This window comes from Bos taurus, chromosome 7 (genome assembly GCF_002263795.3).
Source record: "Bos taurus isolate L1 Dominette 01449 registration number 42190680 breed Hereford chromosome 7, ARS-UCD2.0, whole genome shotgun sequence".
NCBI classification, from domain to species: domain Eukaryota; kingdom Metazoa; phylum Chordata; class Mammalia; order Artiodactyla; family Bovidae; genus Bos; species Bos taurus.
The window spans coordinates 94,204,981-94,231,177 of NC_037334.1; the positions used below are offsets into that span (position 1 = coordinate 94,204,981).

The 26,197-nt window shown below is 38.1% G+C and overlaps 1 protein-coding gene across 10 annotated transcripts in view; it reads right to left on the reverse strand.

Moving 5' to 3' along the window:
• Positions 1-26,197, reverse strand: part of MCTP1 (multiple C2 and transmembrane domain containing 1) — a 1,071,916-nt gene that overhangs the window by 684,465 nt on the left and 361,254 nt on the right. For all 10 annotated transcript variants that reach the window (XM_059888261.1, XM_059888262.1, XM_059888265.1 and 7 more), the window contains 2 exons: positions 21,075-21,261; positions 15,869-15,962 (listed from right to left, as the gene is read on the reverse strand). In XM_059888261.1, coding sequence (XP_059744244.1) covers positions 15,869-15,962; positions 21,075-21,261 — 281 coding nt within the window. The remainder of the gene's footprint in view (positions 1-15,868; positions 15,963-21,074; positions 21,262-26,197) is intronic.

Consider the following 26,197-nt stretch of genomic DNA (forward strand, 5'->3'; position numbering starts at 1 on the left):
AAAGACAATTAGTATCCCCAACACCCAATACAAATAGTGCTCCCCAATCACTGTGGCAACTTAATTCCCCTACAGATGTCTAAAGTACTGAGGGGGCAATACTGCCATCTCCCAACTGAGAATCATTTCCCACAGCAACAGTTTTTAAACATTTTGGTTTTAGGAACTCAAAGGTTATTGAGGATCTCAAAGAGCTTTTTTTGGTGAGTGGGTTATATCTATCAAAATTTACCATTTTAGAAGTTAAAATTGAGAACATGTTAAAACATACTGTGTTCTTGGGCTGAAAAAATCAAAATGACCATACTACCCAAGGCAAGCTACATAGTCAATATCATCTCTGCCAAAATAATAAAGACATTTTTCACAGAACTAAAACAAAATATTTTAAAATAAGAATGGAAACACAAAAGAGCCTGAATAGCCAAGGCATTCTTGGGAAAGAAGAACAGACCTGAACAGAGTCATGCTCCCTGACTTTAGACTATATCACAAAGCCACAATAATCAAAATAGCATAGTGCTGGCCCCAAAACAGACACATAGACTAATGGAACAGAACACAGCACCCAGGAACAAACTCAGTTACCTATGGTCACTTAATCTATGACAGAGGAGGCAAAAATATACAATGGAGAAAAGACAGTCTTGAAGAGTGCTGGGAAAACTGGACAGCTACATGTACAATGAGATTAGAACATTTCCTCACACCGTACACAAAAATAAATGCAAAATGGACTACAGACCTAAATGTAAGACTGAAAACTCCTAGAGGAAAACATAGGCAGAAGAGTGTTTGACATAAATCATAGCTATATTGTTTTCTGGATCTGTCTTCTAAAGCCAGGAAGTAAAAGCAAAAAAAAACAAACAAATTGGACCTAATTAAACTTTATTTCTTTGGCATTGCAAAGGAAACCATTGACAAAATGAAAAGTCAACCTGCTGAATGGAAGAAAATATTTGCAAATGATATGACTATTAAGAAGTTAATAGCTAAGATATATTATCATCTCATACAACTCAATATAAAAAAAACCTGATTACAAAATGAGCAGAATACCTGAATAGACATTTTTCCAAAGAGGAAAGGCAGATGGTCAATAGGCACATGAAAAGATGGCCAACACTGCCAATCATCAAGGAAATACCAATCAAAACCATAATTACATACCACCTCACACCTGTCATCATTTCTGTAATCAAATTTAGAGGAATGTAATCAGGATGTAACGGAAAAAGAACTCTCATATACTGTTGTTTGGAATTTAAACTGGTATAGTCAGGACTCTACTGGTGGCCCAGTGGCTTAAATCTCTCTAAATCTCAATACAGGAGACCTGCATTCAATCCCTAGTCAGGGAGCTAGATCCAGCTTGCCACAACTCAGGCCTGCTGCAGCCAAATGCATAAACAAACAAACTGGTACAGCCGTTCTGGAAAATGATATGGAGGTTTCTCAAAAAAACTAAAAATACAATTTTTCCCTATGACCCAGCTATTCCACTCCAGGTAATATATCTGAAAAAAATCAAACCACTAATTTGAAAAGATACATGTAGCCCCATGTTCATGGTAGCATTAATTGAAAATTGCCAAGATAGAGAAGCAAACTTAGTGTCCATCAACAGATGAATGGATAAAGAAGATGTTTTACACAATGGAATGTGGTACACTCAGTTCAGTTCAGTCGTTCAGTCGTGTCCAACTCTTTGCGACTCCATGAATCTCAGCACGCCAGGCCTCCCTGTCCATCACCAACTCCCGGAGTTCACTCAGACTCACGTCCATTGAGTCCGTGATGCCATCCAGCCATCTCATCCTCTGTCATCCCCTTCTCCTCCTGCCCCCAATCCCTCCCAGCATCAGAGGCTTTTCCAATGAGTCAACTCTTCGCATGAGGTGACCAAAGTACTGGAGTTTCAGCTTTAGTCTCATTCCTTCCAAAGAAATCCCAGGGCTGATCTCCTTTAGAATGGACTGGTTGGATCTCCTTGCAGTCCAAGGGACTCTCAAGAGTCTTCTCCAACACCACAGTTCAAAAGCATCAATTCTTTGGCGCTCAGCTTTCTTCACAGTCCAACTCTCACATCCATACATGACCACAGGAAACACCATAGCCTTGACTAGACGAACCTTTGTTGGCAAAGTAATGTCTCTACTTTTCAATATGCTATCTAGGTTGGTCATAACTTTCATTTCAAGGAGTGAGCATCTTTTAATTTCATGGCTGCAGTCACCATCTGTAGTGATTTTGGAGCCCCCCAAAAATAAAGTCTGACACTGTTTCCACTGTTTCCCCATCTATTTCCCATGAAGTGGTGGGACCGGATGCCATGATCTTCGTTTTCTGAATGTTGAGCTTTAAGCCAAACTTTTTCCACTCTCCTCTTTCACTTTCATCAAGAGGCTTTTTAGTCCCTCTTCACTTTCTGCTATAAGGGTAGTGTCATCTGCATATCTGAGGTGATTGATATTTCTCCCGGCAATCTTGATTCCAGCTTGTGTTTCTTCCAGTCCAGCGTTTCTCATGATGTACTCTGCATATAAGTTAAATAAACAGGGTGACAATATACAGCCTTGACGTACTCCTTTTCCTATTGTGGAAGCAGTCTGTTGTTCCATGTCCAGTTCTAACTGTTGCTTCCTGACCTGCATACAGATTTCTCAACAGGCAGGTCAGGCTGTCTGGTATTCCCATCTGTTTCAGAATTTTCTACAGTTTATTGTGATCCACACAGTCAAAGGCTTTGGCATAGTCAATAAAGCAGAAATAGATGTTTTTCCGGAACTCTCTTGCTTTTTCCATGATCCAGCAGATGTTGGCAATTTGATTTCTGGTTCTTCTGCCTTTTCTAAAACCAGCTTGAACATCTGGAAGTTCACGGTTCATGTATTGCTGAAGCCTGGCTTGGAGAATTTTGAACATTACTTTACTAGCGTGTGAGATGAGTGCAATTGTGTGGTAGTTTGGGCATTCTTTGGCATTGCCTTTCTTTGGGATTGGGATGAAAACTGACCTTTTCAGTCCTGTGGCCACTGCTGAGTTTTCCAAATTTGCTGGCATATTGAGTGCAGTACTTTCACAGCATCATCTTTCAGGATTTGAAATAGCTCAACTGGAATTCCATCACCTCCACTAGCTTTGTTCATAGTGATGCTTTCTAAGGCCCACTTGACTTCACATTCCAGGATGTCTGGCTCTAGGTCAGTGATCACACCATCATGATTATCTGGGTCATGAAGATCTCTTTTGTACAGTTCTTCTGTGTATTCTTGCCACCTCTTCTTAATATCTTCTGCTTCTGTTAGGTCCCTACCATTTCTGTCCTTTATTGAGCCCATCTTTGCATGAAATGTTCCCTTGGTATCTCTAATTTTCTTGAAGAGATCTCTAGTCTTTCCCATTCTGTTGTTTTCCTCTATTTCTTTGCATTGATTGCTGAGGAAGGCTTTCTTATCTCTTCTTGCTATTCTTTGGAACTCTGCATTCAGATGCTTATATCTTTCCTTTTCTCCTTTGCTTTTCACTTCTCTTCTTTTCACAGCTATTTGTAAGGCCTCCCCAGACAGCCATTGTGCTTTTTTGCATTTCTTTTCCATGGGGATGGTCTTGATCCCTATCTCCTGTACAATGTCAAGAACCTCAGTCCATAGTTCATCAGGCACTCTATCTAGCAGATCTAGGCCCTTAAATCTATTTCTCACTTCCACTGTATAATCATAAGGGATTTGATTTAGGTCATACCTGAATGGTCTAGTGGTTTTCCCTACTTTCTTCAATTTCAGTCTGAATTTGGTAATAAGGAGTTCATGATCTGAGCCACAGTCAGCTCCTGGTCTTGTTTTTGTTGACTGTATAGAGCTTCTCCATCTTTGGCTGCAAAGAATATAATCAATCTGATTTCGGTGTTGACCATCTGGTGATGTCCATGTGTAGAGTCTTTTCTTGTGTTGTTGGAAGAGGAACTCCCCAGGTCAATAGGTGCCCAATATGATACTGGAGATCAGTGGAGAAATAACTCCAGAAAGAATGAAGGGATGGAGCCAAAGCAAAGACAATACCCAGCTGTGGATGTGACTGGTGATAGAAGCAAGGTCCGATGATGTAAAGAGCAATATTGCATAGGAACCTGGAATGTCAGGTCCATGAATCAAGGCAAATTGGAAGTGGTCAAACAAGAGATGGCAAGAGTGAATGTTGACATTCTAGGAATCAGCGAACTCAAATGGACTGGAATGGGTGAATTTAACTCAGATGACTATTATATCTACTACTGCGGTCAGGAATCCCTCAGAAGAAATGGAGTAGCCATCATGGTCAACAAAAGAGTCCGAAATGCAGTACTTGGATGCAATCACAAAAACGACAGAATAATCTCTGTTCGTTTCCAAGGCAAACCATTCAATATCACAGTAATCCAAGTCTATGCCCCAACCAGTAATGCTGAAGAAGCTGAAGGTTCTATGAAGACCTACAAGACCTTTTAGAATGAACACCCAAAAAAGATGTCTTTTTCATTATAGGGGACTAGAATGCAAAAGTAGGAAGTCAAGAAACACCTGGAGTAACAGGCAAATTTGGCCTTGGAATATGGAATGAAGCAGGGCAAAGACTAATAGAGTTTTGCCAAGAAAATGCACTGGTCATAGCAAACACCCTCTTCCAACAACACAAGAGAAGACTCTACACATGGACATCACCAGGTGGTACACTATTTGACCATAAAAAGAGGGAAATTTTGCTATTTGCGGCAATATGAATAAACGTGGAAGGTATTATGCTAAGTGAAATAAGTCAGAGAAAAACAAATACTGTATAATACCATGCATGAAATATAAAAAATTCAGCAAATTAGTGACCATAACAAAAAAGAAACAGATTCACGGATACAAAGAATAGATTAGTGTTTAGCAGCAATGAGAGGGAAGGGGGCAGGGGCAATATAGAGATAGAGGTATAAGGTATTATGTATAAGATAAGCTACAATGATGTATAACACAGGGGACACAGCCAATATTTTAGAATAATTATAAATGGATCATAACCTTTAAAAATTGTGAATCACTATATTGTAAACCCTTGGAATGCAAGGAGATCCAACCAGTCAATCCTAAAGGAAATCAGTCCTGAATATTCACTGGAAGGACTGATGCTGAAACTGAAACTCCAATACTTTGGCTACCTGATGCGAAGAGCTGACTCATTGGAAAAGACCCTGATGCTGGGAAAGATTGAAGGCGGGAAGAGAGGGGGACAACAGAGGATGAGAGGATGAGATGGTTGGATGGCATCACCAACTCAATGGACATGAATTTGAGTAAACTCTGGGAGTTGGTGATGGACAGGGAGGCCTGGTGTGCTGCAGTCCATGGGGTTGCAAAGAGTTGGACATGACTGAGCGACTGAACTGATATTGTACACCTATAAATTATATAATATTATATTACATCAACTATACTTGAATTAAACAATAAGAGATATTCATTTGGAAATAACAATAATAAATTCATGACGTTAATATTCAGTTTAGTACAGTTCAGTCGCTCAGTCGTGTCCGACTCTTTGCGACCCCATGAACCAAGCATGCCAGGCCTCCCTGTCCATCACCAACTCCTGGAGTCCACCCAAACCCATGTCTATTGAGTTGGTGATGCCATCCAACCATCTCATCCTCTGTCGTCCCCTTCTCCTCCTGCCCTCGATCTTTCCCAGCATCAGGGTCTTTTCAAATGAGTCAGCTCTTCACATCAGGTGGCCAAAGTATTGGAGTTTCAGCTTCAACATCAGTCCTACCAATGAACACCCAGCACTGATCTCCTTTAGGATGGACTGGTTGGATCTCCTTGTAGTCCAAGGGACTAATGTTAACATTAGAGTGATCAAATATTATGCAGCCTTTGAAAAACTCCATTGTATACTCATGAGAGAATGACAGTAAGAAAAAGCAAATAATATCTCAGTATTATTTATAAAAGAGTTTTGACTTCACAAACCCCTAAATGGGTCTTGGGAATTCCTAGAGGTTCCTGAGCTACACTTTGAGAACCATGACTAAGAGCAACAGAAATAAAGTTTAATGTATATATGAATTTATTTCTCTTGGGATCTAGGGTTGTGCCAAGTCACTTCAGTCATGTCTGACTCTTTTTGACTCCAAGGACTGTAGCCCATCAGGCTCCTCTGTCCATGGGATTCTCCAGGCAAGAATACTGGAGTGGGTTGCCATTTCCTCCTCCAGGGGTTCTTCCCAATGCAGAGATCAAACCCGAGTCTCCTCACTGGGGGCAGATTCTTTACTATCTGAGCCATCAGGGAAGCTCAAATGAAAGTCGTTCAGTTGTGCCTGACTCTTTGAGCCCCCATGGGCTATAGAGTTCATGGAATTCTCCAGGCCAAAATACTAGAGTGGGTAGCTGTTCCCTTCTACAGGGGATCTTCCCAACCCAGGGATCGGACCCAGGTTTCCCACATTGCAGGCAGATTCTTTACCAGCTGAGCCATCAGGGAAGCCCAGGGATCTAGAATCAGATGCAAAAGAACATTTATAGTATCCTGTATAACTAGGTGCATTCTTGAGTGCTAGAAGTGAACCATCTTGGTATATGCTGGGGAGCCCAAAATTTATGATAGAAGAATGAGAAACAAGACAGATAAGAAACTGGAAAATAAAGACAAAGGAGACTCTGGGCTTTATAAAATGAGAAGAGGCAGTAGAGAAGTTATGTCTAAACCTTTAAGAGTTTAAATAAATTATGGCAAAAACATTTAAAGACTTTATTTTCAATTAACATTTAACAAGAAACTGCACATATCTGACTTGCTATTAGATTAGAAACACAAAAGTTGTTTGGCCTAAAATAAATGTAAAAATATATCATGAATTCCTCTGTTTTTACAAGTCCTTATAGACAGTTTAGGGCCTTCAGTAAATACATATTTAATTAAATTCTGCACAGAAGAGTATGGGGTTTCAGATGATTATCTGAATAATTCACATAATTAACTAGCTGGAGAGGTCTTTTGCAATGGAATAAAATTCTTCAGATTTAAAAAATTAAAAATTATATTAGGTGATTAAATCTTTTATATTTTTAGGCAATAACACTGAAAATTGCCACCTGTCAGGCCTTTGTCTTTAGAATGATACCTTTCTTTTTATTTCTCATCTACATAATATCTACTCATTCAAGGGTCTGCTCCTCATCTTGGCACCTACTGCAGGATCTCAGATTCTGAAGGCCCAGGAGAGAAAACAGAGTCCAAGTTCAAAAGCTCATCTAAGACTTGAAGCCCCCCCTTCAACCAGGTGGTCATACCAACCTGGCATCAATGGCTCTAGTGACAGGGAATCACTATTTCGACAGGAATATTCTGATTCGTTTTTTGGCAATTATAAATTAGGGGGGATTTTGCATTTTGTCTCTCTGGAGCTTTTGTCTAAGTTTAAATGAAATAAGGGGTGAAAAAGAGGGATAGCATGTGTCACCGAGATGATGTGATTCGTGTCTGTCACCTGCCCTCCTGCACTGCAGAGTGTGGATGGCTTGCTGAGCATCTATTCTATTCCTAGTGTGTCTCTTCCTGAAACCAGAGAAGCCACAAAGGCCCAAGGGGCATTTCCTGACTTCTTTGCAAGCTGGGGTTGCAGATGTGATTCGGGCCGCATGGATCAGAGGTATCTGCCTGAGATCTGACACTAGAGCTCAGTTCTCCGAGAGGGCGAACTGCTCACAGAGCGGGCGAGCGGGAGTGGCGTACGCTGCCATCACAGCGCCTTCCCCGCAGGCTCACGTGGCAGGACCTGCAACATCTTGGCTCTTTCATGTGGCTCTTGTAGTAACCCTTGGAAGTTGGGCTTAGAGCTTGTTTTTGTAGGCCCTTCCTGCCTCCAAAGATTCTGTGATCCACTAAAAACTCTATAATAAATTCCTTTCTGATGAAACGTGCTAGAAGAAAGTTTGCTCTCTGGATTGAACCTTGGTCTTTACTATTCTTACTAACCCCTAACAACACCCTCCCCATGACAGTCTTTTGGATAACTGACCAAAAAATCAATTCAACATCTTCCTTTCTCTAGTACAAACTGGTGGCTTCAGTGACTAGATCTGGACTGGCATCCTTGCTCTGCCATTTATGAGCCGGAGTGTGTGTATGTGCGTACGTGCATATGTGTGTGTGCGTGTGCGTGTGTGTGTTGATCTGGACAAGTTATTTAACCTTCCACACCTCTGTTTTCTATTTTGTAAAGGGAAGATAACAACAATACCTAATTAGGTTGTTGTGAGATTAATTGTGATAATCCTTATATCAGGTTTAGGGTACTGTCTGACATGTGATAAGGGCTCAATAAATGTTAGTTGCTATGATTACTGTCATTATCATTTTCATTGAGCTAGTTTCAATGGCCTTGATTTTAAAACACCAGATATACCAACGGAGGACTTATTCTGGTTAGCTTGTCAGTGTCCTTCTTTAAAGAGTAGCTTCTAAAACTGAATTCCCACCCCAGGATGTCTGATGAACCCAGAAGGGAGTATCTTTTCAACATTCTCCTCTGATTGAATGTAACAAAACTGATGTATGTATAATTTACTCTCATAGAGATTAAGCTTGATTCAAACTCAAAGACTTTATTTTCTACTGTTAAATCAAGAAATCACTGCTTTTTACACAGGCAAGCCTTTTGATTTATAATTTTTAATGTTCATTGTGCAGAACTAAGTCTATTATTTAAGGTTGTTGATTATATGTATAAATTGTATATTATATAGTATATATGTATACAAATAGCATACATATTGGTCTGATATATAGTGAATTAATTATGCCTCTAGCAAGTTTGATAAAGAAGCAATTATCTCCTCAAAGTCAATAGTTACTATGTTGAACAGGTTAGACAAGGGATAGAGCGCTGCATTCCTCTGCTTGGCATTTCCCACTGCCATCAATCCTTTAATATAATCACCCTTTGGGGTGGATCATTTAGTCATTTCTGAGTCTAACTACACTATCATGTCATCCAAATATCCCTGCAGTAAGATTTTATTTCAAAAGCATAGTTAAATCCAGATCCTGTCTGCAGTATTTCCCTAATCCACTGTTCTAGAAAATTCATTTCTTATTTACATACCTATATCATAATGCAACAAAATATATAGAATAATTTAATTTTAAACAATGATTCTAACATCGAAAGCATTTCTTCAAGCACTGGGTAAAACCCTGGAGCCAGCCCTCCAAGTCAAATCAGCAATTCTCTATTTCTTTACTCAAAGGATCATTTTGTAATCTTACTTTCACAGAACTCAATTAATTATTTTATAGCATTTCTCTTCCCTCATTTCCCATTGATAGTGGGACCACCACTTTTTCAGCCCATAGTCCTTCACCTCTAGAGTATATCAAACCCAATTATTAATCTCTTTTGTCATCCCACCTATTCTTCCAGAGCAGTATCTTCTAGCCATGTGACCAGCATATGAATCACACATGATTTCTGCAATTCCCTGTAAAACACTAGTTCAGACTCAGGTCTCACCTGCCCTTATGCTAAATTATCATTTTAATTACTCTCCTCACAAATATTATCAACTGTTTGGTTTTAGAAGAACACTTTTGCATTTCTATAATTAGAATATGACTTAGCTTTTTTAAAAATAAAATTACTAAAGGAAGCAACATTTATTTCTATGTGCAATATGGTGTCAGAAAGTATACTATTTGCTTAAAAGTCTTCTACAATCTTCATTATTAAAAGGCAAATAGAAACATTAAGTTATAGAAAAGAAATAGAGAATTCTTGGGAACTTTATAATATATTTTGTGTAAAATTTTGATTTTATGTTTCAAGAAATATTTTAAAATGTTTCAAGAAATATCTTAAAATTTTAAGATTTTAAGATAGTGAGAGTTTGAAAATTAAGAATGATATCCACAAATAACTCCCACCCCCCTATGGGTAAATTATTTCACCCTTGATAATTCACAAATATAAAGGAACTCTGTCGCATTTTGTATATAATACTTTCAATGGAACTATGTAGTTTAAAGGACATCTATTTTCTCTTCTTCAATGATAGGTTTTAAATAGCAATCATAAATTCTAAGACTGCATTTATCAGATATCACTAATGTTATTAAATGTGATGATGTCTATGAAAGGCCTATGCTATTAAAAATTTAAACTGCTACAATTCTATAAAAGAAACAGCATGGCTACTCCTATTCTAGTAGAGCTATCATATTTGGAGGGCCACTCAAGCAACAGTGGCTTCCATCTTGTGCAATTTGCTTGAGTAACCCAAAAAAGTTAATTTTTTAAAGGGATAATATCTTGGATACATATGTTCTTGGCATTTAGTATATAAAACTTCCAAAGACCAGACTTGCCTTTTTCTGTACAGCTAGCTTTTCATTTTCTTTCTCTGAATAGATCCATAATGTTCAGGGAAAATACCGAGAATAATAAATCCAAATCTCTGTATAAAATATACCTTCATGACACACTCAAGCTGGAAATCACAGGAACCAATAAAAATGCAGGCAGCCTACTGATAATGAGGTCAGAAATACAAATAAATTTACTTTTAATGAAGACTGGAGGCACAGTAATCAAAGTGTTAAAATTCATTTCATGCATATCTCATTTGCTTCTTAGCTGATATTTACCACGCAATCTGTGAGAAAGTAGAGGCCTAAGAAGCTCCAGATAAATGGCTCAATTAATTGTACAGAGGTAGACTTCTTTGAGCTGAGCTGGAGCTGTGAGCTCTTTATTAAAAGCACTATTCTGTAGCCCATAACCTTGTTCCTTGACTCCTCTCTGGTTTCCAATTTAAACAAGTCCCCATGTGGCCTGCTCTAAAGGGCTTTGTCTCCCTGTCATTGTTAAGAGAGCTGAGGCATCCTGGAAGTGTGAAATCAGACCTCATGAGTTGAACGGTTCCCCAGGGAACGCCGGACTGCGCAGAAGGTCAAAGTCATGGGCCGGACCATCTAAAAGTGTCTGATCGCCGGTCTGTGACACAGCAAGTTGGGGGTGGTGGTGAGGAGGTGGGGGGGTAGGGCTAGACTGAAGAGGACTGAAATTGAACACATCTTAATTAAAGCCCACAGACAGCAAAACAAAATGTTTTCTAGGCAGCCTGTCAAACGGGGCTTAAATTTAGCTCTGCTAATGAATCTGAGCTGCTAACTGTTATTTCTTAAGATAATAAGACTCTCACGGAAGCTGATAAAAAAACTGTAGCATGTCTTTTTCTGCTGTTTTGTTACTTAAATATTTTCCAACAATGAAGACAGTTTTCCTAAAGAAAAACATGGGAAAAGTCTATGCAAATAAAGGGGTAGTAAACATCTCTCTTAATAACTAGTAGGTTTCCAGACTCCGGGGGCTGGTGAGTCGCAAGTCTTGATGCACAGCCTTGTTCCGGAAAAAAGCTATGCTCATTTAGTGGGACTGTTTCAATGACAGCTCTGTTAATTGTAAAATTCTCTCCCTCTCTTCCTTTTTTTTTCTTGCTCTCCCTCTATTGTTTCCTGAAAGAGATGTGCATTAATTTGAGAGATCAATTCACCTGGAGTGAAGAAGTTTTATATGAGTGTACCTTTTAATACAGTGAAAAGGCAGAGCATCTTTTGAAAGGGTTTCACAGTTCTCCCATATCAGTGTGTCTGAAACTGAGTGCCTGGTATCCCTGGGGAGGCTGTGACCTCTTCCTCAGGAGCTCAAAAAAACAACCCAAGGGAAAATGAAGGGGAGGGGCTGAGGAGAAGAACCCTTTTCTTTTTCTTCTTTAAGAACTTGAAAGAACCAAGAGGCCAGGTCTAAATACTCTGCAAAGAAAGCCTCACTCAATATAGAAATGTGCAGCTGAAAGCAAAAATTAGGCCCCGTCCAAAGAAGAATAATTAGAAGCTAGGAAAGACAAATTCCAACATACAGTGAACTGTTTCCCACCACCAAATAAAAAAAAAAAATATTTCCCCCCTCATTGGTCTTTCTCTCACACAATCTGTCCAGTTTCAAGGAATACTTGATTTAGCAGTAGGCTCTTCCCCAGTGAACACAGGCCCAGACAGTCGGAAGATTTTGCTCTGATGGTCCAGAGAGACATTAACCTTTTCCCTGGTTACTTGAAAGGTAAGTAAGTTGTACCACGCAGTATTTTTCAGTGAATCGAACTTTTTCCCTCCTGAAGAATTTCACTGACCAACTTTGAAAACCAGAGTGCCACTTTCTCAGGCTGTGAAAGGCTGCCCACAATTTGACTGAAATTTCAATCCACTCTTGTGCCTCGTTCAATGCATGTGTATGTGTGGGAGTTGTAAATGGAGGCCTTAACCACCAGAGTTAATCTCTTTTTTAAATCTGTATTAACCTTAATGATTTGAAGTGCACTGTCCAACACTGAGCCATTGAGACCGAAGAAAAAACTACCCTCAACTATCAACAGTTTATTAGGGGCTTAACTGAAGTGACCCACTGTAGTAGCCTTCAGCTGAACAAGGCTATAGGCTTTTTGTGGAAAGCAGAAGAATTGAGGGTTTCATTAAAAAGTAATTTGTGCTTTATACTCACTCATTCAAAGAGAGTCTCAATTGCTCTTTATTCACACGGAGTTAATACAGTATCACAATGTTTCTCAATGAATGTGTTGTAACAAAAGAAAAATTTTACATTTTGAAAGGGAAAAACTCTTTGTAACTGCAGTAAGATTGATGGCTACTTAAAAGATTACAGAATCTCTTTTCTGGTGCTCATGCTAAATGATGAAATATTGTAATTTAAAATTTTTTGCTTAAACTGTGGATGCTTAACTTGATATTCTGGTCATTAAACATATTTTAAGAATTGAGTGAAGTTGGTCAAATATAAGTTTGTGTTGTTGGACTTGTCTGGGAAAGTGTTTGGAAACCAAGTATCTTATGGCAACAGCCTGGTTTATATCAGCTCAAAAGTATTTTTTGCTTCACACAGAGAGCTATCAGTGATTTAAAATCTCCCCTCTCCATCCACAACAGTCCTAAACGGATGCTAATTTGAGCATTTGTAGACAGCACCACTGATTCTCTTCGCTTTCCTCAAACTGTTGCTAAGTATCTTGTAGAGCCTGACTATGATTATCCACTGAGATGCACGACATATTTTTAAAGTTTTACTTTGAAAAAGCAGGAGATAAAGTATACAAAGAGCTTATTTGTGCCCCAAATTTCATGCTAAAGACCAGGAAGGAGCAGTACATATTTATATGTATGTATTTATAGGGTAAGTATGCATTTATCCTTTGCAAAAGTAAAGACTTTAAAAAAAAATGGCAGAATATTCAGACATCTGACTTGAATATATGGTCCTCGGTTTTGGCCACCATCACAAATGTCAGAAAGACCACAAAAGGCCCAAGAGTGAGCGAGGTCAAAGACTGAATTATCCTCTTGCCCCTGAATAGTTCAACATCTCTCTTGTTCAATTCAGAGCACATTAGATTATAAGGTCAGTGTGGAATGAGGAATCATTAGATTTATATCCCTAAAACTGGAAGGAAAAAATGGAGAATCTGTTATTTAGTATTCTCCAAATTAAAGTCCATTTTATCAGATCAAAATTATGTCTCACTGAATCCCTAGGGAAAAGGCAATTGCTATTCACACTAATTTACATAGAACCATTACGAAAGAAATATACCTATTTTCTCCAGCTTCAAGAGAACATGTACTTTAACTTGCAGAGTGGCATATAGGCCATCTGGGTTAAAGTAATTGGCATATTCATGAAGTTTCAAAAGCAATGACAGCTTCTCTCCAAGAGACACAAACAGATAATTACATTTAACTTGTGTAATGGGCAGGTATCTAAACTTCTGAAGTAAATGGGATTTGAATTTTTGTTTAAGAAATTACTGTACCCACTATAAATATCCAGGGATAGTTCTTAACACTTTGATGCTAGTGGTAGGAGCCTGCCTGCCAGAGCAGGAGACACAAACAGACGTGAGTTTGATCCCTGGGTCAGGAAGATCCTCTGGAGAAGGAAATGGCAACCCACTCCAGTATTCTTGCCTGGAGAATCCCATGGACAGAGGAGCCTGGTGGGCTACAGTCCATGGAGCCGCAAAGAGTTGGACATGATTGAAGTGACTTGGCATGCACGCACGCACACATGATACCCTCTGACATACTTTTAATTTTAGTCTTTATCTTCAGATGCTTTTAGCCCAACACTGGGTGCTCTCCTTCACTGCAGAAAATACTCAAGAAAAGTGAAGATGCCTCCTGTGATGGTAAATGTCATTGCCATGAATTTCTGAATCTACCTGCTGCTGGGAATCAAAGGCTGGCCAGAACCTCTGTAGTGTAAAAGCAGCACTGAATTCCTCTTCTGGTCTTTAAGTCCATGTTCAAAGTGAACAAAAAAGAACAGACCAGTTAGTCAACCATTCATGTTGACTATTGGTTCTAATAATGAAAGCTCGTAATAAATAAAATCATTTTGTCCAGATTAATTTGGTTACAATCACACATGAAATAAAATAGAACGTGAATAAACTTGACATTCACTAACTGTTTAGTACAAGAAGCCAAGTCAGTATAGGTGCAAAAAAATTACAATCTTCTCTCCCACTATTTTCAGGTATGCCTATCTTGAAACAATATCTCACAGTTGTTATTATCTGCTTGGTTAAACATGAGTTGATAATATCTTCCATAAAGAAAGTCCCACCATTTTTACTTTTATGATACAATAAATAGTCACTCAATACTATGCAAATATTAAAAAATTTAAAATGTTGTCATTTTGGAATAGACATTTTAGTTTTAAGGCATGTGATCTTTTAATTAGATTTTGATTCTGTTCCATTAATTAAGGGCAGCAGTGACCATATAATGAGCTCGCAAGCCCTCATTTGGTAGGAAAAGTATATTTCTCCCTTTCAAATAACTTAGCTACCCTTTGAGGGTCAACTTGCTGGCCATTCACAGTAAGCATATTTCTACAAATTATAAGTGGATACTTTCTTTCAGGAACAGGGAAGTTTGCACAAAAATTGGTCAAGTCAATCCTATTTATTGTCCATCTTGAGATGGACAGTTTAAGGAATCGTATAAATACCTCCCAAATCCTATGAAATTAAACAGTTAGTAAATGCTCACATAGCTGTAAATTCAAAACAATAATTCTGGAAAGTAATGAAATAATTAGCATGTTATAGAAACAGCAGTATCCAAATCAGGAAGCTTTACGATATCATATTGATTTTGGCATTTTCACAGGCCTGTTTCTTGGTTTTCCAGGCCTGTCTCTTGAAAAACAGTTTAGAACAATGTAGATGTTTAGTTTAGATCCAGAATTATCTCTGGGACGGACTAGGGAATTTGGACGACTAAAGAATTGGATCGGCAACACAAATACCAGAAGTTCGTTCCAAGTAATTGAGTGTTAGGCATCTAAACTTTTCAGCAAACCACGCAAGAGATTTCACGCATGTCTGATTTATCAGTGTTGATGCTGCACAATCAGCTGAGGGAGGCTGATACTGTTTTAAGAGAAGATGCATCATTACTACCCAGAGACGCCAAAATGACAAAACCTGAAAGAAATACAACCACTATGTTGACTAAACCTGGGAGAAGGCAACAATTCAAAAGCTGTTTTCCTTTCTACTGTTCATTTTTTATTATGTTACCCTTCTTTTAAACAGCTGAGACAGTATAAAAATCAGGTGGATGGCAAATCTTTGTGAGATCAACACACTTTACGATTTCCTTGGATTATTCAGTCAGATGAAATGAAAAGTTCAGTCATCAGACTATAGACCCGGCATGCTGCTTGATACATAGGCAAAAGGAAAACTGCCGCGTTTCTTACCTGTGACGTCAGCAGCCATCAACCCTTCCGCTCGGATCACTTTCACCTGGAGGAAGCCCACATCTTTCAGGTTGTGAAATATCCGCAACGGGCTCTGAAACACCCCAAAGTCAGTATTAGAAAAGAAAGGTCCCAAAACACCTCTAGGAGCGCTCTGAGAAAATACCAAGTGCTATGGTTGATCTCAGGATGCTGCTGAAATGAGCCAACGGATATTTGTGTTTCTTCAATAAGGATGCCCTTTTCCGCCATCATGAATATGGACACATACACACATACATTTGTGTAGATAATTATTGCTATGTAAGTAGATTATTTTTTAAAGAGTAAAAAAAATACCACAACATTGCTTCTCTATAAGTAATTAGCAGTAGATAGTGAACAATCAATTATAAAATATGACATGTCTGCTTTCTTCCATCCATCTCCTTTACCAAAGCACTCCAGGAAATCTTTTATCTATAGGCATGATGATCTGGAGACTAGTAATTCTTAATAGGAATCTTAGATTGTTGGTTAAGTAACACACACACTTAAGGCTTTGGGAGTAAGACAACATTAAATTAATTATTTTTCTACTATATTTTCTCCTTGGTGAGCTTTGGAAACTGTAGGTGCTAGATGAGGGTTAAAGACTATGTTTTAATATTTAATTCAAAAGGTTTAAATATTAGAAAACACCACACACCTTTCAGGTAATATATAATCTTTTAAAATAAATCAAGATGATTACTAAAAATAAATTCAAAAGTGATGGATAATCTTTTCTTAAATTTGTAAATTTATGTCATTGTCGTAGGTATAAAAGTATAGAAATTTTGATAGAAGAATCAGACTCAAATGCTAAAACCAATTTAATTTCATGAATTAATAATGGTAGAGTATGAATAAGTGTAATACCTAAAGGAATTAAAAGAAGGGATACCAAGAAAATAATTCACAACTCTCATGAACTTAAACAGAGAGTAAAATCAACCAATAGTTCATGATGCACATTTGTTCTGGAGAAGGAAATGGCAACCCGCTCCAGTATTCTTGCCTGTAAAAGTCCATGGATAAAGCAGCCTGGCGGGCTACAGTTCACAGGGTCACAGACAGCTGGACGTGATTGAATGACAGGACACACACACATTTGTTTATTTGCACTTCAGTGCAATTTTCTCATGACAAAATCAGTATTTTTATTCAGTAAATCAAAGGCACTGCTTTATCGTAATCTTTAATATGCTTTAAAACTGGAAAGCATAACACAGTTTCTCATAATAAAGTTATCTATTAAAATGTTACTAAAGATCATTCCCATCTTTGTGTTGAGAATGTGAGAATACTGAGAAGCACAAGCTTACCACAATATTAACTTTATCAGCCCTGTATGACTAGTCATTGTTTAGACTGAAGCTCTGACCTTGGTACACTGAGAGGAGGAAACACAGATAGATGTGTAATCTCATAGCCTAACTTTGTTAAAAAAAACAGTGTTTAGCACAAGGATTAACTCCTAATCTTTTATTGTTTTTAAACAGCTGTTTATCACCCAAACTCTTTTTAAGCTACCCAGATGACAGGGTTTAATAAAAATGCACTTCTCTCTCCATTTAAATTCCTGTAAATTGAGGGTTTAAGAGTGGAAATGTTAGACCGAGTATTATAATTCAGAGATCTGTAGACTTGTTGTCTTCCTAAGGTGGTAATGGTCAGGTGTGGGAAGCTGCTTCTTAACTCAGAGCTTACTGACTGTTAAAGACCAGGTAAGTCTCCTAATCTAACCATGGAGAGGAGTTTTATCAAAAAGGTTTCTGTCCTTTAATTTTTAGGAACAATTTAGACCAAGTTTCACTGTGACTGAAGCAGGTATCTGCAGTCTGAGAATCATTTTTATACCGGTAAACTCACTGCAGAGTCACACTGCTACTGGTACTTTAGCTCCGAAGTACCATGCATGTCTTCCATGCAGAGGAGTAATTATTTGAAGGTTTCATATTCTCCTATCAGCTGACAGTCATTTATGGCAAATTTCAACCGTTTAGGCCAGCAACACATGGATTATAATAAGAACTCCAAGGGGGAGAAAAAAAAAAGAAGCAAAACACGTAAATGTATCAGTTAAAAAATATAACTTTAAGGAATACTTCATCAAGAGATATTCCAGCCCTGTTATTTACGGTTATTTTAGAAGGCCTCTAAACCGGGACGGATTCTGAAGCCAGAAATTTCCATAGCAGAGGAATCTATGATTTGCTGTGAATCCTTTCAGCCCTCAATAGATGGGAAAAGATTGAAATGCTCTGGAGAGGAGTCCTCTTTATTTTTTTAATGAAAGGCTGTATAATATATTTTCTCTATGGCTGCAGCAGCTGTCAGGAGAGCATCTCAGTTCAGCTCTATTACAGGAGAGGCAACACCCCATCCTATGGCATCGGGATGCTCTGAGGGGCCAGCGCTGATTGACAGCTTGTCACCGTGACGTCTTATTCCATCTCTGTTATGGAGAAAATTAATGTCACACCACCAGCCTTATGACTCGCTGTCATCTTAGAACCGCTCACCTTTTATCAATGCTCTAAATAACATTTCAAGCCCATCGTCTCACGGTGGACAATCCGGTCAAGGGACATTAAATCAGATGACTGTGAAATGTCATAATAAAAATGGAATGCTAACAACTTCTTCTCTAAACTAGCTCCTCTGGTTTTTAAACTGTGACAAGGGGGAGCAAGGGTTCAGCATCCCCGTTCTGAAAAGGTCATACAATCGCTCTTGGTCTACTACCCATTACTATCTGCCCCCTATTGACCTTCCCTGCTTTCCTCCCTCCAAAAAGGAGGGGAAAAAAAATAAAAATGGAATTAGCCATCTTTTCAGAACGTGGTGATCAAATAACGGCTCACACAGTAATGTCTTTAATTTGTGGGTCTTCAATGCTTCACAATGAACCACTGAATGACAGCAAGGGAGAGCCTTCTCAGGGTTGTTTCATGCAAGAGTGGGGGCCATCCACTTACTTTCCTACCACAACCAGTGCCAACTCAAATTCTTAGGTTTAACCTGACCTTAAAAAAATAAAAATACACAAAGTTCTCACCAGAAATCTTACGGATAATTCCCCAAATAAACTCTTTTATATGTTTCTCCAAAACAAGTGATATTTCAGACATCATACAGTATTCATTCACTTTATAATCTATCTAATAAAAAGGTAACACTCTGAAACACTAAAATATAGGTGTTTGTCCTTGTATTGCTATGAGTAATCATAATAACATGTGCTGTATTATGTACACTAGCTTCTTAGCAAGTATGATTCTAAAGGGAGATTTAGGCTTATCTTGAAATTCAGGGCTAAAAAACGTATATTTAAAGTTGGCTCACTTTTTAGTATATTGAACATAATATAATTTGAGAATTAGCTGGGACATCCACATAATATTTTACATTTTATTGACATAATAGCTAATATTTGAAAGAAGGTATGGAAACAAATATTCAAATTCTCAGTAGAAATGGCTGATTTGGGGAATTTCATGTAGCAAAATAAGGGAAAAAATCAATAGTAATTGGACCATTTCTAATTACCAAGCCCATTGTATGATACTAACATATGGGACTGTATCAAATATTAATCCATCAAATACAATATTATAATACCTAGAATCATTTTTACATTAATATGTGAATTAATTTCTTTACAATTGTTTTAATTCATGAGGCTCACTTTGGGGAATAGGAGAATATGTCTTGGTGGGTACCAAAATGCGAAATAATTTTCACAACTGCAATTATATATTCGAAGATGTCATACAATACCTTAGGCGCTTAGGTTTTTTAAAAATATATACTATTTAGCCTTGCTAAGTCACCTCTATTAAACTGTTTATGATAACACCATTGGTGGGTGAGTTGTACAAGCATTAGCAGACAGCTGATTCGGTGCAGATAGCCAGAATAAATTTGCTGAAGTGCACATCCTGCTAATCTGTTTGAAGAATATTGTAGAGCATTAGTACCAGCACTTCATGTTATCTGCACAGCCTGATAAGGTACATCTTTATTAAATTCAGTTATTGGAAGGATGTCAGTCAGCAAACAGGAATATTTTAAAATTTAAAAAAAAATTAGGCAGTTCTTTGTTAGTCAGAGCTTGGTTTCATGACCGGGAGTCTAGAGGAGCCTCCTAAACACCTGGCAGCTTGGTACAATACAAGCTTTGTAATTTTAAGTGGAAAAGCAATTTTTTTCTTCCAGCTCATGGGTACTGAGACATTGACTTCTTGAAAGCTTCACTGAGAGAGAACGATGGAGTAAGAGCTCCCCTCTCTGTTGATTCATGAAAACTACAGGGCGGGAAACGCATACTGTGAGGAAGCTGGGAAAGAGACTCAGTGGTCACGTTTGGGCTTGGTAAAATTTGAGAAGGGTACTTAGTGACTCATTCTGCCACCCTGTCACTTTAAATCTAATCCAAAGGTAAAGAAGCTTCCTTTTAATTACAGTTCACACTCCATAATTTCAAAATTAAAAGGATGAAGTGAGGCTTTTCTAAGCAGCTGAAAAAGAAAATGATTTCTGCAAATATCCTCTAGCTATCAAAAGTCTGTTAGGTGCTCAGTCATGTCTGATTCTTTGCAACCCCATGGACTGTAACCTGCCAGGCTCCTCTGTCCATGGGATTCTCCAGCAAGAATACTGGAGTGGGTTGCCATTTCCTTCTCTATGGGATCTTCTGGACCCAGGGATCAAACTCGGGTCTCCTGCATTGCAAGCAGATTCTTTAACATTTGAGCCACCAGTGAAGCTCCTAGTTATCAAGCTACGAGTTAAAAAGTTAAGTGCCATTAACTCCATTTCAAATGTATAAAGATGAGATTCTAATTCCAATGATAAATAATCAGTGAACTCCCTTTCCAGTAGTCTTGTGTAAACTTGACTTTCCATCACGGGAGGTTGCCCTGTGTGATAAGAACACTGAGGAGACCCCGAGACTCTAGAACTGGCTCTGGAAGAGACTCGAGAAAACACCAAGGATCTAGATATCCTGGGGTAACCCAAGTGCTTCCGCAAAGATCTGCATGGTATTTGCACCTGCCCTGCCTTCTGCTGATTCGTCTGTCAGACAGCTTTTGCAGATGTATTCCTGCCACTCCACGTAAATTATTTACAGCCTCATCTAGTCACCCCTGACCCCGAGGGAGGCGGGTTACATACGTACATATCGCTTCAATATTTCCTCGCGTTCTTTCCGGTCCTCCAGGGAGTTGACGGAGAGGTCAGAGATGCTGACAGTGGCCGAAGCTGTCAGGGTGACCAGCAATACCAGGTGCCCCTCCCCTTCTTCCAGCTGCAATTCCAGCTTGTGTGTCTGCTCCCTACTGAGAGCCGACAGGTCAATCTGGCACCTACAAACAAATGTTTTGGATTAGCAAGAGGCTTTTTAAAAATTTTTTTGGCCACATCAAACAGTGGAGGTGCAGGCTGCTCAGAGCTATGTGAAAAATAAATCAATGAAAATACCATTTGAACCACTGGAAGCATATGCCTTTCATGTCAGCTGACTCCACAAAATTCAGACTCTGATTATTTTAGTAACTAATTGCTTATTTCTTGTAAGAGGCAAGAAGTGTGCTTATCTGATTTGATTACTACCCATTGTCACCACATTTATAAATCATAAGGGCTTTCAACCCCAAGATGGCCCAGATGAGTGAGGCCTTACTTGTAGAAAGACTAACGGGAGCTGTCTAAACTACCAAGAGTCTGAACTTGTGTTACACTCTAAAAAATATAGGTGTTTTGTGGTTGTTCATAAATGCTATTAATAAGCGAATAGATCATTACTATGATGATGTCAGATGTTTTACATTTTTAAAACCATGTCAGTTTATTCACAGAACACTTCATGAATCTGAATTAACAGATCCTCTGAAGACATTATAGCTCAACTGTTACATACAAGAGTTGTCCTAAGAGAGACTTTGTAATAATGTGGTAGCCCATGCTCAATATGCCACCCTCTCAGAGTTGAACAAATGCTTTTCATAAAAATGTCAGTTGATTTGGAAGAGAAAGATACTGTGGTGACCACAGGCCAATAAACAGAGAAAGGGGGCAGACGTGAGTAAAAGACATTTAAAACAGGAAATAGCCAATGATAAGAATAAATGTGGGAATGTCATAAACAGAGTGGTGGCTATCAGGGAAGATTAAATTTTTGCCCCTTCTTATTCTTTACTCTATTTATTGTTTATTATTTTGCTTTTAAGTTAAACTTTTATGAATAGGGCATCAAACCTGATGGTTGAGCTCAAACACTTCTTTAGTGTGAGTGATTTTAGAAATAGAATCAAAGTTTCATATTTACACGTTTTATTTTTGCCTATTGGAAATGACACGAAAGACATCCAGACTAGAAACATTTGGGAAGAAGAGGAATATAGATGCAAGAAAGAAAACAGATGAAAAGGAATATAGATGAAGAAGAAAAGAAACATCCTGGTCAGTGACAGAGAATCTGTATGCGCTAGATGCTAACTGTCAAGAGAGCAGGATATTAGGGTCTGTATCAAGTCTGGAAAACATCTTCCTAAAGATAGGATGTATATCAAGTAACCTCACTGGTTCTGCAAACACAACATCCATTTCAAAATACTCTCATGCTGTCTCCTTAAATTATAAATGACAAAAAACCACATCAAATACCTTATTTAATATTCAAATCTTAATTGGAATTAGTTCCTAATAATACTTGGAACAAATTGAGGGTTAAAAATGCAACAGTGAAAGACAGCTAATCAAATGTATTTTCTAATAAAAAGAAAAAACATAAATTTGATTTTCTACAGATCTTTCCAGCATCTGGCACAGTGCCTAACCTACAATTTATTGAATGTGAATGAATCTTTGGACAAGACTGAGAGTGTGACACTGGAGAATTGAACAGAAATTACAGTTCAGATAGTACTTTCTGTTGGATACAGTTGGGACAAAGAAGGGTATTTCACTCACTTTTATCTATTTCCAGTCCTGATCATGCCCTATTCCTTTGTATGATGCTGCATCTCTCTTAACTCTGAAGCTTTCTGAAGGATTTCCTTCTACGCCTAGTACCATTTTTTGTTATTGTTATTGTTTAGTCACTAAGTCATGTCTGACTCTTTTGTGACTCCATGGACTGTAGCCTGCCAGGCTCCTCTGTCCAGGGGATTTGCCAGGCAAGAATGTTGGATTGGGTTGCCTTTCCTTCTCCAGGGGATCTTCCTGACACAGGAATTGAAGCTGTGTCTCCTGCACTGGCAGGTGGATTTTTTTTTTAATCACTGAGGCACCTGGGAAGCTGGTCATTTAGATGTTGGCCTCCTCCTGATTTACATTAGAGTCACTGCTTTTAATTCTTTAGAGTTAGGGAAGGTGTTCTAAAGATGATCTGGTCTAAGAATTGCAAATTGGCAACTTTCAGATAAAACCAGGTCGATGGGTTTGCTGTTTTTATTGTGCTAAAAGAGTTTTGAACTTAAATAAGCTTAAATACAAATGCCCTCCAAGTTACTTTTCCTAATATTTTCATTACAGCTGGACTATTTCACATAATTCTGTACCTGGTTCCAATTATACCAATATACCATTTATACCAATAGGTATAATGATTTGTGATCCTCAAAGTCGCTTTAATTTACCAGGGAGGAAACCTAGGTCCAGAGAAGTGACCTCAATTAATGGAGATGCACAGTTACTAGCAGAGCCAGACCTGAACCTGGGACTCTGGAATCCAAGATCTAGGACTTTTCCTTAACCGATCTGTCATTACTGTAATTTTTCATCCTGGAGGAAGTTTGTGCTGTGTAAGGTGGTTCTTACTGGGTAATACCTGGATTTGTTTCAAAATGGAAAAATAATCTGTTTTCAAGTGCAGAAGTATGTTATTTTTATGCTTTAAAAATACGTATGAACAAGGGAAGAAGGCTGCAATTGTTCTTATAAAATAATAAATGAAGAAAAGCTTACAAATTTAATTTTTAAAGTTATGGAACTAATAAAATTTAAATTATCATTATACATTTGTAGGGAGGATTATACCTTTCTGCTGCAACTAGATTTTCAATATTGGGTATATTTGTATAAATAGTCCCAGGCCCTGTCCTATATTTAATGTTTCAGAATTTTGACTTTAATCATTTTAATATAGAAAATACCTATTTATACAAATATTTTGATAAAAGAGTAAGTGAATTCAAGACATATTTTGCTAGTTGAGGTTACTCAGATCTCCTATTCATTTAAAAACTCTGCTCAGGAGCACTCTTCAGATGCCATTTAAAACAAAATGTCATCCAATAACTAAGAAAAATTGTCCTGCTAACTTGAGATAATATCATCATTACAGCATCATTGATATCTGCATTAAATGAGTATCAAATCAAATTATTGCTAGAATTTAGTGGAGAAAAACCTTTTGCTATCATTTTGTAGTTTTTGAATACATGTGTACAAAGATGGAACTTCTGCAAAATAATATATTGTAAAGTGAATTCAGTACTAATTAACATTTATGGTCCAGTACTATGACTTAAATGTTTGTGTGCTGTCTAAAATGCATATGTTGAACCCTAGTGCCCAGTGTGATGATATTAAGAGGTGAGGAGCTTGGGAAGTGATTAGCTCATGAGGGTGGAGCCCTCATGAATGGGATTAGTGCCCTTATAAAAGAGGCACCAGAGAGATCTCTCAACCTTCATCATGTGAGGACACAGAGGAAAAGCAGTTTATAAACCAGGAAACCAGATGGAAAATTTGCTGCTGTCTTGATCTTGAATGTAGATCAACCCCTAGAACTGTGAGAAATGAACTTCCATTGAATATAAGATATCCAGTCTATGGCATTTGGTTATAGCAGTCCAAAAGACAGATTCACCTGTGTTTGGCTTGCCTGTACTATTATGTCCTCAACAAAGGAAGTATTTGCTGTATTTTGGTTACAGAAATACTAAATAGTCATTCAGATGTCTCAGAATAAGCAAAAGTTGTTGGCTTTATATTGTTAAGAACATGAAAATGCAAAATTTTAAAGTACTGAAGCAAATTCATGAAATCCAAAAATACATATACTGGGAAAAGAGCCCAAGATTGGGCATCAGATTTCCTTTGATCTAGCCCTCCATCTATTGCTAATTAGTTGTATGACCTTTTCTTAGACAACTTATCCTCTTGAATTCTAGTTTTCTTATCTGTGATATAAGGTAATTGAACTAGATGAACTTCAAGTTCTCAAAAACCTCGAATTCCACAATTTGTTACAACTCTATCCATATTTACAGTTGTTTACATCTTCCTTTGGGCTGGATGATTCACAACCTGGAATCAAGATTGCTGGGAGAAATATTAACAACCTCAGATATGCAGATACCACTCTAATTGCAGAAAAGTAAAGAGAAACTATGCCCCAACCAGTAATGCTGAAGAAGCTGAAGTTGAACGGTTCTATGAAGACCTACAAGACCGTTTAGAACTAACACCCAAAAAAGATGTCCTTTTCATTATAGGGGACTAGAATGGAAAAGTAGGAAGTCAAGAAACACCTGGAGTAACAGGCAAATTTGGCCTTGGAATACAGAATGAAGCAGGGCAAAGACTAATAGAGTTTTGCCAAGAAAATGCACTGGTCATAACAAACACCCTCTTCCAACAACACAAGAGAAGACTCTACACATGGACATCACCAGATGGTCAACACCGAAATCAGATTGATTGTATTCTTTGCAGCCAAAGATGGAGAAGCTCTATACAGTCAACAAAAACAAGACCAGGAGCTGAATGTGGCTCAGACCATGAACTCCTTATTGCCAAATTCAGACTTAAATTGAAGAAAGTAGGGAAAACCACTAGACCATTCAGGTATGAGCTAAATAAATCCCTTATGATTATACAGTGAAAAATAGATTTAAGGGCCTAGATCTGATAGATAGAGTGCCTGATGAACTATGGAATGAAGTTCTTGACATTGTACAGGAGATAGGGATCAAGACCATCCCCATGGAAAAGAAATGCAAAAAAGCACAATGGCTGTCTGGGGAGGCCTTACAAATAGCTGTGAAAAGAAGAGAAGCAAAAAGCAAAGGAGAAAAGGAAAGATATAAGCATCTGAATGCAGAGTTCCAAAGAATAGCAAGAAGAGATAAGAAAGCCTTCCTCAGCGGTCAGTGCAAACAAATAGAGGAAAACAGCAGAATGGGAAAGACTAGGGATCTCTTCAAGAAAATCAAAGATACCAAGGGAACATTTCATGCAAAGATGGGCTCAATAAAGGACAGAAATGGTAGGGACCTAACAGAAGCAGAAGAT